This window comes from Varroa destructor, unplaced genomic scaffold (assembly GCF_002443255.2).
Source record: "Varroa destructor unplaced genomic scaffold, Vdes_3.0 BEIS01000004.1, whole genome shotgun sequence".
NCBI classification, from domain to species: domain Eukaryota; kingdom Metazoa; phylum Arthropoda; class Arachnida; order Mesostigmata; family Varroidae; genus Varroa; species Varroa destructor.
Genome location: NW_019211457.1, coordinates 37924443 through 37941130, shown reverse-complemented (window position 1 = coordinate 37941130; position 16688 = coordinate 37924443). Strand labels below are relative to the sequence as shown.

Here is a 16688-nt window from a genome sequence, read left to right as displayed (position 1 = left end):
GTCAGTGAAGACCACGTATTGTTTAATGCTTTCGCGTTAGTCTGACCTCTACCGAAAGTATAAATTCCTTTGATTTCCCGAAGGCGTCCGTACACTGTGCTGTCAGTTTTCTGCGGCTTCTGAAGAAACAGAGAAAAATTCTCATACGCCAAAATCCACAAAGAAAAATTATATAAAAAAAAAGTTTTAAACGCATACCAAATGGGACTGTTATCTTGATTCAAAAAGCTATTTATTGACGATGCGCGTCTAGCATAATTTTTAGAGGACCTCAATTCCACAAAAAAATTGGCTCCTGATACTTCCTGAAAAATAACAGAACTTCCCCATTACATTACTATTTTGCTCATATAAAAAAAATAATTCAAGTCTAAAATAGAAATTCGAATAATTTTAGCTTTTACTAAATGCAAGGTTGGACAGCTTTATAGCCTAGATTATAATATGCTCTATATAGCGCCTTTTGCTAAAACTTTAGAATATCGCGACATTCACGACTACTACTAAAGAGATACTCGCTAATTTAAAGTGGAAAGGTTTTAAATTTTTTTGCGAGTAGCTTAGGCAGGAAGTAACAAAATTCTGAAGTGAACAACGTTTCGTCAAACAAAGAAACCATTGATAGATTTCTCTGCAGAAAAATGCAAAAATTCAAACAGAAACCAATTTTATTGTAAATACAACTTGTAAAAAAAAGAAACATATGTATATATAAATATATGCACGCTATTTTGCTTACTGGCATTAGATTTATTGTTTCCATACGTTTTTGCTGAGATCGTAGAAACTTCGATGCTCATTCTAGCTTAAATGTATGTATAAATTTATTTTTTCACATCATTCCTTCTTCTTTTTTTGTAATTACATTATGTTCATTACAGCTGCGTTTTATTTTTTCTCACGATATATTAGTTATCAAAGGTATGTGGCATATATAGCTGAAATTTCCTCTCAATATCCTTAAACTGTTTAGTAAATTTATTCTTCTGAATCGAATAAACATGCCTGGCGTAAAGATCGTTTGCACAGTTCTTTCGAACGTGATGAGCATGGCCTCTTGTGTTTTCTCTGATATTTACTTGTACAACGAGCTCTGTGTTCATCATGTATTGCCTTTTGTTTATATGCGCAGCTAAATAGAGACGTCACAGTGCGAAACATAAAAATGCTAAACTTCTTAATGTCAACAACGCACTAAACAAAAATCCAAAGCTTGCTGTTTTTCTGTCTCATCTAATGAGACTTCACAAACACAGATCAATTCATATAGCGTAAAAAACAAACAACAGAACGTTGTATTGTTAAAAATAATGGCACATATTTATAACGCATCCACTAAAAGCGAGGGATGTTCACACTGGCACGCTTATGGAATTCAAGACGGTGACAAAACACTGCGTGGCAATCTTGAATCAATTTAAGTGCGACGTTATTAATTTTGGCAAACAGATTCGGGTTGTGGCGTCGAAACAATGAAAAATGTCATAAATTAATATAGTTTTTTGACATCAACAACATCAGATTCCATTAAATAGCCTAACCATTTGCCATATCATGTTGTACTATCATCAACGCCAATTACACCTTCAAACAGTCCTTGCATAAATAAGGTTACAGCAAAAACAAATGAAAATAATAACTATAACTATCGCCATTGAAATAATGATAATAATACATCCACGACAAAACGTTTTCTCAGTTACCTCGTTACATTCTTATAGGGCACATTCTCAAAGCATTCACTGAACTCTTTTAGCAGAGCATTTGAGCGTATACGTAGAACTATTCACGTAGTTTTCGTATATCAAAGCTATGGTCTATTAATTTCTATCCGTTTAGAAAAACCACGGAAACTTTAATCTAGATTACCAAATTGCATTGAAAAATATTATAATGTTAACTCAGCCTCATTTAGGTTTATATAAAATCGGGGTCCCACTATCGGCAGTGTTCGTCCCTCAGTCGGGGAATCGTTTTCGTTCTGCGGCTGTCACCAGTAACAGAGATATCGCCTCAAACGGTTCACTATGTGCGCGTTAATACGGCTATATCTGCTGCTCACTCGGAGAAGCTGTTATATAGGCTTTTATCTACAAAATTCCTATATCGTAATTGGTTTCTCGAGGTAATTATTTTTTGAAGGTATTTGCAAATTTCACTTCTAAGCCACGACGGATAATATTTGAAAATGATAGTCGTAAAAACTGTGGATGAACAGAATACATATCTTCGTGTATAGCTAACTGCTTAAAGCCAGACAAAGGATGATGGCTAGTATTCATCTCACGCGAAAAACAGTTTCTTGAGTGGACTGCGTCCACTAGCTGAAAGATGTAAGGATTTTACACTTACACGCTCGTTTAGATGACCTTGTTATATCATATTCTACTATACTTTTTTGCAATTGCTGAATCTGCATCCTTTTAGTGATACTTGCCGCGTAGGTCTTCCTACAGATCGCTGTTTAATATCAGCCAATAATTATGATGAGTTCGCTTTTAAAGTTTAGTTTGACTTTTGTTTAGCTCTGTAACCGCTACAGATTCTCTGTACGTCAGCACGCTGAGAACGCGTAACTTCAATGCATAGAGGCTACGATTTAGCCTGGTTTGGGAAGAATCTACGTAGCTTGGGCGGTCCTTAGGAATGAGAATGTCTTTTCAACGGTTAGTTTTCGTTTCGTACACTAATGTCTTGAATTGACAATCACCAATAGATCCACATGACTTTTTTGTGTCTCTGTTTTTTGGGTCTAATTGTTGTAGGGCCCTCTCTCGTCAGTTATTATCTATCCTTTTCATAATGTGGACTCATTGCAATGATCGAGGGAATTTCCATTGTGGTGCATTTTAAGAACAGGCTCGCCGCTCTTCAGCCTCTGATGGCGGAAGTTTTCGTAGTGGATAAAGTGTGTCTTTTCCACCAGATCGCCCATGTTACTCCTAAAAATCGAAACGGCAGAGATCATTTGTTAGCATAATTATTATTTAGATTATCTAAGCAATTAGCATAATAATATAGATAACTGTTAAGAATTTAACCATTTTTTCTAAGTACAGAGAGCACAGTGTTCGAACATCAAAAATGAGACCAAGTCCTTTTTTCATGAAAAAACTTAATAATAACAACAACTACACTAACACTATGAAATTCACAGCCCAGCAAGCTCGCTCGTGCGCAAGCAACGTATATCTGAAATTTAATTTGTTCTCATGTATCAACACGCATGAGAAAACAACTGAAATAAATTATAGATAGGTCTATAAATTGTACGTTTTTGTATAACTAAAACCGCTCTTATTGTATACAATTAAGAGCAAATAACTGGAATCAAGTAAGAAATTGAAAATGGCCTCCATGTCAATTCATAAATCGCAAGGGAGCGGTTGTTGATGCTTCGCCTGCGTTGCCTGCCCTCAAAGTCCCAATTTATGCTGCTCTAATTTACACTGTTTTAAGTTACTGGAACTATCCCAAGGGAAAGCTGTTCCACTACAATTAGTTACTACTTATAACACAGTAGTCTATCGTCACAAATCGACGGAGTGTATCATGCCAGTCACCGATTACTGGCCATTAACTTCCTCGCTAGTATGTACTTTGCTAGAACTGAGTCAGATAGTCGAACGATTTGTCTACCTTTTCTTTTTTTGGCTTTAGATTAAAAGGTAGGTAAAACCATGCGGTCTTTTTACGAAGAGTGGTACCAATTATTCTGCGCGGCCTATCGAGCACCAGATAACCACACTATATCCACGAGAAGGACAAGAAGGCTCCGTGAAGTTAAAAATGTTCAAACTAGAAGTACCAGTAATGTCGATGCTGCCGCTGCTGCTTTTAACGGTAACCAGGAACATACGGATAATAACAAGGGAATAATGCTAAAATATTCAAGTAAAAATATCAATTTAGATGCTGTTGTAGTTAATATTTGATACCGCCTAATTCATAAAAGAGTATGTATCTATACTGTAAGGCTGAACATTGCGTTTTGCAAACTGTAAAAGGTGAGTGAAAAATGCTCGTTACAGTTTGTTCCAGTAAACAAGAGGATTACTACTCAGCTTGTCGGTTAGATGATCAAATTATTACTGTCTTTACAATATCAGTAATACATAATGTCGAAGAACGCTTAGGACAATAAAAGAGAAAGTCGAAGGCACTTGACTTAACTCTTGCATCAACGATACTGATCAAGTGCATTTTGTCCTAAATCGAAGTGCGTCTGCTAACTGCCTATTACATGCGTCAACGCATAGCCTTTGCACGAAACCGTTATGCACGTTTCGTAACGAAATCGCCTTATTTTATTTCAGCCTGCTTGCCGCTACGCAGACAAATGGTGATCAAGTATCACCTTGAGCCATGCTTAACTATACACTACAGCTTCTTTTGCCAAACAGAACACCCAAGAGTCGCTACTTAAGAAAGCAATGCCATGCAATCGTTTTAAGCAATGCAGACAATTTATGCCACTACGCTTACTAATCAATTACAAACTACTAGTATCCATTGTGAAATAATTAAGTAAAAAGAGCTTTATCCGGCATGAATCAATCATATAAATGTATAACAAAGCTTCTTCAAACCTAAAAAGTAGAGTCTTCAAAACTAATTTTTTTTTTGTTGGGCAGGCTATTTAAATTCGTAAAATTTAATCATTACAAAAAAAAAACTCGAATACCCGAAATGGGTGGCTATACATCAAATTGGCCATACAGTATTGTGTGTCGTCATGGTGCATACGATACCACAGAAGAAGCCATCTGCTTTTTTAATTAGTTATGGGCATTGGCCAAATGTTAGTAAACATCAATTTAGTTAGAGAGTTAGGTTAGAAAGAATGCAACAAATGATACACAAATGGCTTTACTTCCTTCTGTTCAGACGACATCACGATTATTATAAGCTAACAATTAGCAAAACAGCTCCAACATTTTCCTTGTCCTAAATGTTAGAAAACCACTAAAAAGCTAATGTAAATTGAAATTTTGCGAATCAGCAACGAAATCGAAATACTGTGTTAAGTCAACTGACTTCAGTTGCAAACCTCACTTTTTACTCAATGAATACTCTATGAATTCAGTCATACTTGTCTAATTCGTTTCGTATAATAGACTTAAAATCTTTCCGTGTACCATCTTATAAACTTCACTCACATCATACTATCTGCGCCGTAGGAGTTCATTATTGAAAGTTAGACTCACTTAATTAGTAGATCTCTTAGTTGGGTAAATTCGCAATGTGCCTTATTCTCACATTCGATGACACCCCAACGAGTCGCCCTTCCAAACACAAATTTTCCACCTACTTCGTGTTGTGTAGTTGATCCAACGACACAGAACGGTACAATGTCTTTGCACATGACACCGCCCTCGTCCTCATCACCCAGATAGACCTGTGAATTATTTAGAAATCAACGAAGAAATTTATTACCGGAAATGCCGTATACCGTAACGCGTCTAATTTTTCTTTCTTCTAGAATTGATGTAAGGCTTTTAGCAGGATATTAAAAGATATGTTGCTCAATTGTTGATAGTCTACCTGAATTTGATTCCTGATTAGATCCTCGGTAATGCTGTGCTTGAACTGCACACGTTCTTCCAAAGTAAGTGTATCGCTTTTGGCTATCACCGGAATGACGTTCGCGACGCGTGTAAGTCTTCGGAGACATTCGATGTCTAATTGTGAAAGGCGATGACCGGAAGGCTCGATGAAATAGAGGATCACATGAATGCGTGAGTCAGGAATAATTCGTTTTCGGACAACCTGACGCTCTTCTATCAGGTATCTTTCATACTGTTCCGATATATGTTGCATTATTGGCACCTGTGGAAAATAATGCGCATAAATTGTAGAAGCTGCTTTTCGGCATAAAACGTGTATAACAATTCGAAACTAGGCGCTCTTGCAAAAGCAGAACGAAAGCCAAATTCGGCTGCTTAGAAACGCGCCAAAGTGAAACAGCGATACCAGTTTTCGGTAGCAGTAACGTTATAAACAAATATTTCGGTTACACATACTGTATATATTTAATCTTCATGTCAATCAAAGTTCTTCTATCGAATTTAAATTATTCGTTTATCTCAATTGTAATCCTAATATTTGTATTTATTTAATAATGACTAAATAGGTCTTTACAGCCAAAAAATTTTTTAAGGGAACAATAATGCGAAACTAATGAACGGGGATAACAGTTAGCTTAGTTGGCAATTTACCGTTTCAACTAAGATTCTTCTCTGATAGTTCTAGAATGCGCCGATACTCACCCAGCAATTTTGGTTGTTAAGATGATCGCCATAACCCGGAGTGTCAGTGACAGTAAGACGCACTTTCACGTTCTGTTCCTCAAGAACATGGGTCACAGCGTGGATTTCCGTTGTTCGAGGAAGATCTTCAATGCCCTCACCTTCCGTACTCTTCTGAGATGAACGACGCGATACCTAGCATAAACCACAACCGAAATATGTACATCATTAAGGTGAATTCAAAATAGGAGGCTAAATCTGGCTGAATTGTATATAATTGTATACCAGAAATAATTGTTTTCAAAGCTTGTCAAGCCGAGGACAATGCGCACCTATATCTATGTACAATTTATGCATGCGAATGTTCCTAAAATTGGAAGCCTATGGGTTCTTTCTGGGTGAGTCAACCTCTAACCTACATCAGCTACCAACCTTGGCTTTAAAGAGCGTATCGACAAGTGTACTTTTCCCCAAACCGCTCCGTCCGACCAACATCACGTTGAGATCAAAGCCCCTTTTAAGAAGCTTGCTTGTAATTTGATCGGGTAAATTGCCGAGGCCAATCAGGCCCCCTCCAATAGGTGTTTTCATGCCACCCCAATTGGATGTGTCGTGTGTAAGAGATTCCGTCATCACCGCAATAAAGTCGTCAGCACACAACAAACCTGAAAAATCATCCATGGAATACATCCTCATTCTAGTAACAAAGGAAAACAACACTTCCAAGTAGAATTTTCTTTTTTTTACGTCATATTTTTGAGTATTCACAGAAGTTGAGCGATATGTGATGTTATTTAATGGGTTTTTATTTAAGATTTTTTTGTCACGTCAGTGACTTAAATTAAGGTTCGCCACAAATATAAAAATAAATACATACCATGTAGATAAGGATTTCCTCTCAACATGAGCGCTGTCTTTCTTTTTCATTTCTACAGTAATCAATAATTGCCTCAATTATTGTACCACACACAATCACAAAGCAGCAAGCCTTCCATCCCTAGTTAGGCTAAATCAATACTGTGCTTTTTGCCTTTTGTTGCAGGCGTTACAATTAGGGACGTTTAATGATAAGTCAACCAGGTAAACCTACACAAACAGTATTGCTCAGTATTCGTATGACTTTATTAAGCCTTATAAGATAACAGAATAATTAGAATCACAAGTACGACGATTTTTTTTTATCGCAGTATTATTGACCTGAAGCTGACGAAAGCTCATCGATGCACATAACTGTAATATTTGTAAATTATGGCCATAACGAAAGCGTCGCTGATAAAGAACCTTTATAGACATTAGCGAAGGGAGAGCAGCAATTTATTCCGTGGCCGTAGTGTTTTAAGCGGCAATATTTGTAGCCCCTAGGCAACGATATTAACAAGTATTTTCTTTACCGGTATTTAGTGTTTCATACCTTCGTTGCATGTAGCGACGTGCTGCAATCGAGCAATGAGAAGTTCCCTGAAATGGGGAACTAGAAAAATAGACGGAAATCGCCTCTCCAAAGCTTGGATGACGTTTGGAAAGGAGCACAGCGAGAACTGGTTGGGCGACGCTTCCTGAAACGTCTGTTGAAGACCTGTACGTAGCACAAACCACGAACGAGCGAAAAACAAACAAACGAAGGACGAAAAAGCGGTGGTTAATCGTGGCCCTGTCCAGAGATGACCATAAACAGATAAATCAAAAGAACAGACGTAAATTGTAACAAAGAAATACGTCTACGAAAACTGTTCTATTTTCAGTCGCTTCTCTTTCCTTAAATCTTAAAAGAAAATAATAGTGAAATTTAGAACAAAGAATCTAGTGAACAGCTTTCATTGGTCCTACTATTAGCCGCTACACATGGGTAAATAGCAAGAAACTGTGGTGCTCCTAATAAATGCTTTATTCTCCATTCGAATAATAGTAAAAAAATATTAATCACATTTGCCTATATACGGCATCACGTTAAAAACGTGTCATAAATTAGTCGCTTTGTTGAAGTGAATTATCAATAGCGCACTTCTATTGCCCACAATAATTTTAAATGTACAACAACGATCCATGTTGTATATATAATGGCACCCGTTGTCACCAATATCAATTTAAGCTTTCATTCTGGGCACAAATCGTGTCTGTAAGGGATACAGGATTGCGCACCTTACGGGGAAAAAAACAGTGTCCGCCATACATTCTCTTTTCGCTCCAGCCACCAATAAAGGACAGACCGCAGTCTTCAGGGTATGCTAACCAGAAGCGTAATATTACATACTACATTTTCATATCTTCGTTCAGAATAGGCAAAACAAAGTGCAGTAATTGAATCAACTGAAAGATTAAAGAAACTTGTTATTATTGAACAGTTTAATTGGAAACGCCACGAAAATTCTTCAGAGCAAGTTTGTATAAACACGATGTCAAATTGTTATGGAGACAGCCGCATTCGGTTCAGTATCACCGAGCTAAACATTGGAAAGCTTATGATTCACTGCATAAGCCAGGACCTTGTTTTCCATAATACTCAGTTGATATGTGTACATTCATAGTTCTCGACCTTCAAAATAGAATAGGCATGGGTGATTTAACAGCCTGCTGACTTTAACGTGTTGTCCACTATACAGCTACATAAGCGATTAAGTCATCAGTAGCAAATATGAATTGTTTCAGTTTTTAAGAAAAGTTGGTTAAAAAAATCGATGGACGTGTAACAGTTTGCCATTTAGATAGGAGTAAATTATTTTAACAATAAGTCGGTTTATTTATTTCTAATTTATGACGGTCACAAATTGGGTATTGCATCAGAGAAATACAATTTTGTAGCCAGTTTTAGATGCACTTAATCAACAGCACCAACTTATTAGAATTGAATGAAGTGTTTTGAAAACCGTTCTTCAGAAATTCATACATGATTTATTGCTACTCAAATCTGCCTTATTTGCCTTTACACATACAAGTCTCAATTGAATATGCGGCCATCCAAGCTACCATCAAGGATGCTGTTTTCTAACACTTTATGTGGAACCTTCGATTTCGCTTCGAAAAATTGCGTCGTTCTATCTGTTATGCACACGACCCTTTCCGTTACGATCTGGACGTTGAATGCCGTACCTTCGGGCTTGAGATCGATCGGGCCAACGGAAGTCCTCGCTCGAACTAACCACATCAAATATGTAACCTGGACTCCGTTAGGAAATACACTGTGGCTCGGAGAAAGGAACCCATGTGCTCAGCAAAACAGGTCGAACATATCATTGATCCGTCACACCGTTAGTCAAACAACCAGCACATCACTGATGCAAACAATAATCGTAATATTGTAGAATTTCTCTATAATTAATATAGATTAGCTCGCTCTGATGTATCAAGGGTACACATGTATTGCGTTACGGCTGGAATACAAATTTAAGTGGCTCGCTTTGAAGAAACCATTTATTTTCTTGATGTAGCTAACTTGTCTACTTTTATTCACTTAGAATCAATCTGTCACGAGTACTTTCGTTGAGACAGACGCCTCATGGTAATTTTTGCAAGTACAACTTAAATGTTCCAAGTTTTATGACCGGCATTAGTCATTACATCACACGCCTGGCTTGCTGTACGAAATGAAGTGTGTCTATGCCTGGATTCGGACCCAGACCACCATGTGTCCCTAAGATTAGCAAACAAGTATGTTACCCATTAGTCTGTCATGGAGGCTTGTTGGAGCCATCTAACGAAGATTGAAACAAGCCAAGGTTTTATCAAAATATCAAAATAAATGATACGTTTGAGGCGATTAAACCTGGGTGATTAAAAATTGGTATACAGACAGAATTATATGAAAGGTTACAGTTTCATAAAATTATAAGGACCTACGTAAATCAATGTATGTTGCAACTTTCTAGACAATGCATGCCTTTTTCTATAAAACAAAAAGCCTGAGGATCATTTACAAAGATGTACTACTATTCGTTGAGGTTGTTGCAACCCCGTCCCGCCAAGCTATGGTAACTTAAAAGATTACAGCGAATTATAAAGCAGGGTTTTGCATGAAGAGTCAATGCAGTCTTAAGAGTAGAGAATAATATTATATACTTCATTACCGATCTGTTGTAACGAATTTCTTCACCGAATTTTAGACTTGTTTTATGGTATTTGGTAATTAATCAAATCATTATGCAACAGGAAGCTAAAACACCCTAAACTGGAATGAACAAGGAGTTAAGCAATATGTGTGACGAGTGTATACCAAATTGCAAGGTAGTGTAAACTCTGGAGTTATATGCATCCGTATTGTTCATGGAAAACTCAGCTCTAAAAAATTCCTTTACGTCACAGTATGTCGTGCTTCACGCGACAAAATTGCAATTGTACGTACCAGTTATTGATTTTTTCGCTTGCATGTAATTTAAGTATTCAGTGTTGAACTCTATTTTCATTAATAAGCTTTGTTTACATGTTGTCTACTTCAACTTTCAGTTAAATTAAATTTCGAAAGCATTTGTACCTGACAAATTCAAGGCCACATATACACGTTAATTCATAGTATAACAGATAGAAAATGGAACTAAGAAAAAAATTATTATTTTACCCAATTAAATGATTACTGCCCTAATTGTATTACGTCAGGTAAAGCTTGCTTTCCAATACTTCGATGTTCTTTGTGCTTGCTAGCGTATCATTATATAATAGCGACATAGTATGTATTCGTTTGTATTAGACACTTCGTTAAGTAAAGAAGATAACGTTTTCCTTAGCAAACAGACGAAAGTCTAATCAGGGAAAGACGCATATTTTTAAATTTAAAATGCGGACTCCCGTTCTTACAGAATGTAATCTATCGATCAAAATGCAATGACAAAAGAAACAGTAATGCATGAAAATTAATTTTTGGGCCAGACTTAGGCTTCGTATTTTCATAGAAGGTGCGCTACTTTGCAGACATTTATTGGGCAGGTACACATGGTACGCAACGAAACGTGTTGAGTACAAGGAAAACCATAACAACCACTTACACAATACAAATCTACAAAGTGACTTTCGTTTGTTTTCCTAAAAAATTCTGGCGTGCTCAAAGAAATGTTTATTTTCGAATAGCTCCGATAGTCCTGAATGATTCTGTTCGAAATAGCAAAAGCAGTAAACAGTGAACAGGTCCAAGCCGCTATAATCATTGATCCTCACTCCACTAATCAATGGTTCGAAATTTGCGGCTGCAGAATTCGCACTACCTGTGCATGGAATCCCAAGTGTACCTACCTAACCCAATTCAGAATTCGATGCAAAATGCCTGGCACCAGAACACTAAATGACCAAGTCGAACAATGCGTTGAGCAAACAACCGGAGAGACACCACCTCAGGGCACAATCGGAATCATACAAATCTCACACACAGGGATCGGCACACCGACTGAAGCAACTCGCTGTCAAACGCTCCGAATGGAAGATGGAGAAAGGGTGTAGAAAAAAAGGAGAAAGAAACTGGCGTTCGCCGCGCTCGGAGGGATTGGCAGCAGTAGTGGTTGTAGTAACCGAAATGGCGGGAAAGGGCAGGTAGGCGCTACTTGCATGAAGCGCGGCAAATCCAAATACGCATACAATGGAAATTTCAGTGGAAAACGACTAGCAATTTAGGCAAACGTTGGCATATATTGCGTAGAAATGCGGAACCACTGTAGATACAAACTCAGTTTTATGTCGACTGTTATTATTATTATTTAACAAATGTCTAGCATAAGGCAGCAATAGAATGTAGTGATGTTGGATACTGACGAAAAATTCGTTAAAAAATAAGCAGGGAAAAAACGTTGTGAGCTGCAATTAACAGCAGAGTAAAAACGAATAGATAGAGGGTATAGTGGTCCTAAGAACGAGCTATTCGCTTCAGTTTGCACTGTTGACGATTAATCATCAAGACATATGGCGCTTTACTCAGGAAATTCAATCGCATATTAAGTTGATGTAATGTGTACTGCGTGTAAGATTCAATCATAATGTTAAGAGTCAACTGCAAAAATACATGTAAGTAGATAGAGCCTGTACGTTTGTATTGAATATAGATATCCTGTTGCTATATAATAACAACATATATTCCATCATAAACCTTAAAGAAGATCTCTGTCCTTCTAAGGATTAGATCTTTAAGCGACACTTTGAAATGCCAGTCTCGATAACAAGTATCTAGTGACGATGTATGTTTGCCTATAGCTCGCTGAAGATATTATCTCTTTGGCAAATCGTATTGTCCCTGGGCTTGTCTAGTTCACAAGAAGGGTATACTCTTTAAATAAAGAAAATTATTTATATAAAAATGTCCGTCTGATTGTATCGTACGCTTTTGTTGCTAAAAACCATTCACTTCATAGAGTTGCTTATCTGTCATTGAATTTAACATCTACTACTATGCTGTAATTATATTTGTAGCAAGCTTTAGACTAAGGTGGTGTTATGCTACTTGAACCTAAACAATGAAGTTGTTATAAATTGAAATTAAAAGAAAAGTAATATAGATGTATTGTGTTCCATAACTTTTTTTTATTTATAAGGTTTTAACTAATGGAAGTTTTCGCTATAAGATTTCGCCAATAGTTTTCACTCAAATGTTAATTGCTAGGCTAGACTTTTGAGATTGGGATATCGGTTTACAACGGCAGAGGGAGTAGTTCCTTTGTATCATATAACCGCATAGAACCTTGCTGAATAAAAATGTACGGCTAATCATTCCAAACGAGAATTTGCCGGCAGCAATAACCTTAAATGAGCCTTAGGTATTGCGAACCGCCCCGAATTTTCGTGTTGACAAGACTGAATGCATTTCGAATTTTTGAAACGGGCTTCTAGAATTCACAACCTTATATCAAGTATAAAGTATAAATCGGCAGCTGGAGCACTTTAAAGATGCAATCGCCGATCCTAGATCCCACCCAACCGTGGGTGGGGTCTAGGATCTTTTCCAATTGCTGATATATGTTATGAATATCGGATTGGAGTTCTCGAAGAGTTCCTTTATTAATTGGCACATTTTCTGTCTTCTTAGCGAGTTCATGTTGTTTCTAACTTAACTTAGTACTTTCAAGATTGATTCTAACTAGCGGTTGAACTCTTTCTTCGTACATCGAACTCACAAATACCTTGCAAATAAATAACACTATAATGGCAAACATTAGTTCTCCAAGACATCACGTTTCTGAGAGCTTTACAGGTTCTAGTGAAAATGTTTATGAAGCTTGTAACAACCTATACTAAATGGACAGCATAAGAAGCATCAACATGTCGATATAACTGACAAAGTATAGGTATGAGAGTGTTTAAACTATTCATTGCTTATATCTGTACACTATTCGTTATTTCAACGGCTCGTATGCAATAAGGTCGATGCCATAGTAAAACCTCGCGTACAACTACGATGTCCAACAGATGTAGAAGTCGCGCAATTTCCGGAGACAAAAAAGTAATAAGATCTTTCTAAATCTGCTTCTTTCCCCCTTTCACTTTTGATCTTGAAGGCGCTTACAATAGCATATGAGATTTTTGTCTGCCTAAATTTAGCTAACCATCAGATACGTAAATCAATTCATGGATAACATTGCGATACGACACGTTACGTCCTTATGTATATATATATATAGAATTCTCGTATCGATTGAAGTATTTAACGTTTTAGAAGACCATGCACCTACTTTTTTTTTTGCAGAAGTACATTTGATTACGACGTAAAACCGATATCGGTTCGTAAAAAAATCAAAAAGCACAATATTCTACGAGCGAACAATACCAAGTAAAACAACGAAGCATTAAAATGATCCACCGACGTAAAAAGTAGGGTACGTGGACAGCAGTGACGCGCTTTTTATTGAACGCAAATAATCTTAGAAGTTAAGGTAAAAAGTTATATTGAACGCCAACCAAGCCACACATATGCCTATTTATTTAACGAGGTAATGTATTAGTGTTGTAGACACTAAACGTGAAAAATTGATGAATGTGAGATTTTAAAGGCAGACGTTACAGTGCGACCCAGTAAAGCACGTGTCATAAGATATAAATTTATATTTACAATATTGGTTTAAGGCCTTCCGCTCGCTCACCTTCCTTGACGCGATCAGGCAATTCCGGCCTAACAGTCGTTCGAATGGTAATCAGCTTTGCCGCCAACTGGTACGGCATTTTTGCTCTCCCTCCTTCCTCACCAGTGTGTCCTCCACTTCCCACACTTTGATCACTTTCGACGGTTTGGCGCAAAGCCACGGCGATCGTAGAAGCGGCCCAGTCAATGCGAATGGTTGGAGCTGACAGACTGGGCATGGGTACCAGCCATGACGCTAACTTGCTTTGAGGCCAGCTGCCGGTCTACGACTCTCCAAGAACTGCACCGCACGCCTACTCTATCTTAAACGCTTTATTTGTAAGTATTTATTCTTCAGAGAAGACGATTTAGATCGTAGCGTCACTGAGCTCGCACAAATAAATAACGAACCACTATACACGTCTTGAATATTCGAAACATCCGACCAAGTCTGGTTGCTCGGCAGAGAACTCCAGATGTGAACCACTTATAGCACCAGATACAATTAAGCCGTCTGGTTTGGTCGATGTTGATCGTGACACAACTGGTTTAATTCAATGTTCTCCTCTCAATAAATCCTTTGAAGCAAATGAAATAATACGTGAATAAGCGTTCGACGCTGCTGATACCAAACGTGTAGGCCTGGGGCGAACCGAATATTTGTGTCAAGAAAAACACTAAACTCTATGACTCGTTTACAAGCGGCCGCGGTAGCGGTAATAGCATCCACTGCAAATACGCGTAATGCGGTAACTTAAACATGAACTTGAGTTATGACGGTTATAGACTATAGACAAACGCCAGATGGCATTCTCATATTGCCATAAAGGTGTATATCGTATTCAGAGGACGCGCACAGGTCTGGTATTGTTGATCTGATTTGTATGGCTCAACGTAGTAGTTCTCGTTTATCGCGTCTGTGTGTGCCCGCTCGTCCGACGCTGTTGACTAGTATAGCTCGTCGTAGCTGCAGGTTTCTTGATAAGAGTAGCTCGTTTCCAGCGCTGCGCCAGCATCGACAGCAGTCGTAGATTGCGTATACGAGTATGGCTCTATGACTTCACCGCTATTGCCATTACCCTACGTCTAATGGTGTCAGCGCTTGGCTGTCGGAGGAACGAGAAAAAGCGGTATGATGAGGGACTGGCCCCCGCGAGATTTCGCCCGCTGCCGCCATCGCCCCTGCTCAAGCGTTCAGCAGAGATCGCTGAGTCATCTACCACGACGAGGCAGTAACTAATGGCAGCAGTCATAGGCTGGGTGAACGACAATAACATGCATTCCGGATGTACGCGAGACGTGAACATTTACTTTACTTTTCTGGAAACCTCTCTAGAAGTCTCAAGCATCGCTTTGTAGAAATGCTCGACAGCTACTCACATGATTCAACGAGATGTAATCTAAGCAAGTTACGAAACGAAAGATCGCATAAAAAAGTTTAAACAAATCCATCTTAGTCGGTTGTTATACTTCCATTCAAACGTTCGTGCCGTTTAACTGTTCGTTGGCGTAAGCCGATTTTGCTGAGGCATCAGTAGTAGAAAAGTTATGGCAGGCATGGCGTCATTACTGCGTCTTCGTTTCCGTCGCTTCGTGGTAGTCCCACTTCGTTTCTAAATCAACTTCAGCCAGTCACCCAGCAGCAGCCGTTTTAGAAACAATCAGACAGCAGTAACATCAGCAGTAGCAACAGCATCACAGAAACGCCAGCGGCATTAAACAGAAATAGCGAATCGCAACGAGACTGGCTTTCAGCCTCAGCCCTATGTCCGTCAGCGAATTATCATCTCTCGTTAAGACCAATGTCACACGAGATAGACAGTACGATCTGATCGTTCACGCATTTTCAAATAGATGTTTGCTAGTCTCCTCTACATACCGCGTATGGGCGTGAGTACGGGCTGCGACGACAACGACGGCGCTCACCCAGGCTCCGCTACACGAAAGCAATATACATGAAGTAGTGTAGACAAAGCGGCTGCAAGGGAACACGCACAACAATTACGAAAAAGTTAACGTTGCGCGATTGAGCTCTTCTTTTAACCGGTATATTCGAGCAACGATAGCTTCCATAGAAACAAAACAGGAGCGCGTGTGTCTTTTCATGGAAGATCGCCATCTAACGAATGCGGTTTCGCTATTAGCTCGTTCATTTGTATTCAGACATAGATGGTATAGGAAGCGCTCAGGCTGGTGAGCGGATCTCTAACTGATAATCGACGTAAGGCAAACACACTCACACCACTGACGAAGGCTGTCAGAAAACGCACGTATAAATAAGGGAACGTACGTTGACATACGTACGTATAAAAAGAACATAGGCATGTTCGAAATGAACAAGAAGGGTTCGCGTAGCGGGTAAGTTGCTATTAAACAGTAAAATACTGGCTATTTCAGCCTGGATGGATCGAAGCCAT

At 38.4% G+C, this 16688-nt stretch overlaps 1 protein-coding gene across 3 annotated transcripts in view; it reads right to left on the bottom strand.

The window, feature by feature from the left end:
* Positions 1-706: 706 nt before the first annotated feature.
* Positions 707-16688, bottom strand: part of LOC111248606 (neuronal-specific septin-3-like) — a 17788-nt gene continuing 1806 nt past the window's right edge. The window contains exons 1-7 of one of the 3 annotated variants that reach the window (XM_086988819.1): positions 14294-16141; positions 7660-7899; positions 6681-6913; positions 6270-6443; positions 5545-5829; positions 5208-5398; positions 707-2942 (exon numbers count right to left, since the gene is read on the bottom strand). In XM_086988819.1, coding sequence (XP_086844945.1) covers positions 2798-2942; positions 5208-5398; positions 5545-5829; positions 6270-6443; positions 6681-6913; positions 7660-7899; positions 14294-14510 — 1485 coding nt within the window. In that variant the 5' untranslated portion in view covers positions 14511-16141 and the 3' untranslated portion in view covers positions 707-2797. Of the gene's footprint in view, positions 2943-5207; positions 5399-5544; positions 5830-6269; positions 6444-6680; positions 6914-7659; positions 7900-14293; positions 16142-16688 lie in introns of those variants that run through there. The other 2 variants (XM_022801205.2, XM_086988820.1) reach the window with 2 other exon arrangements.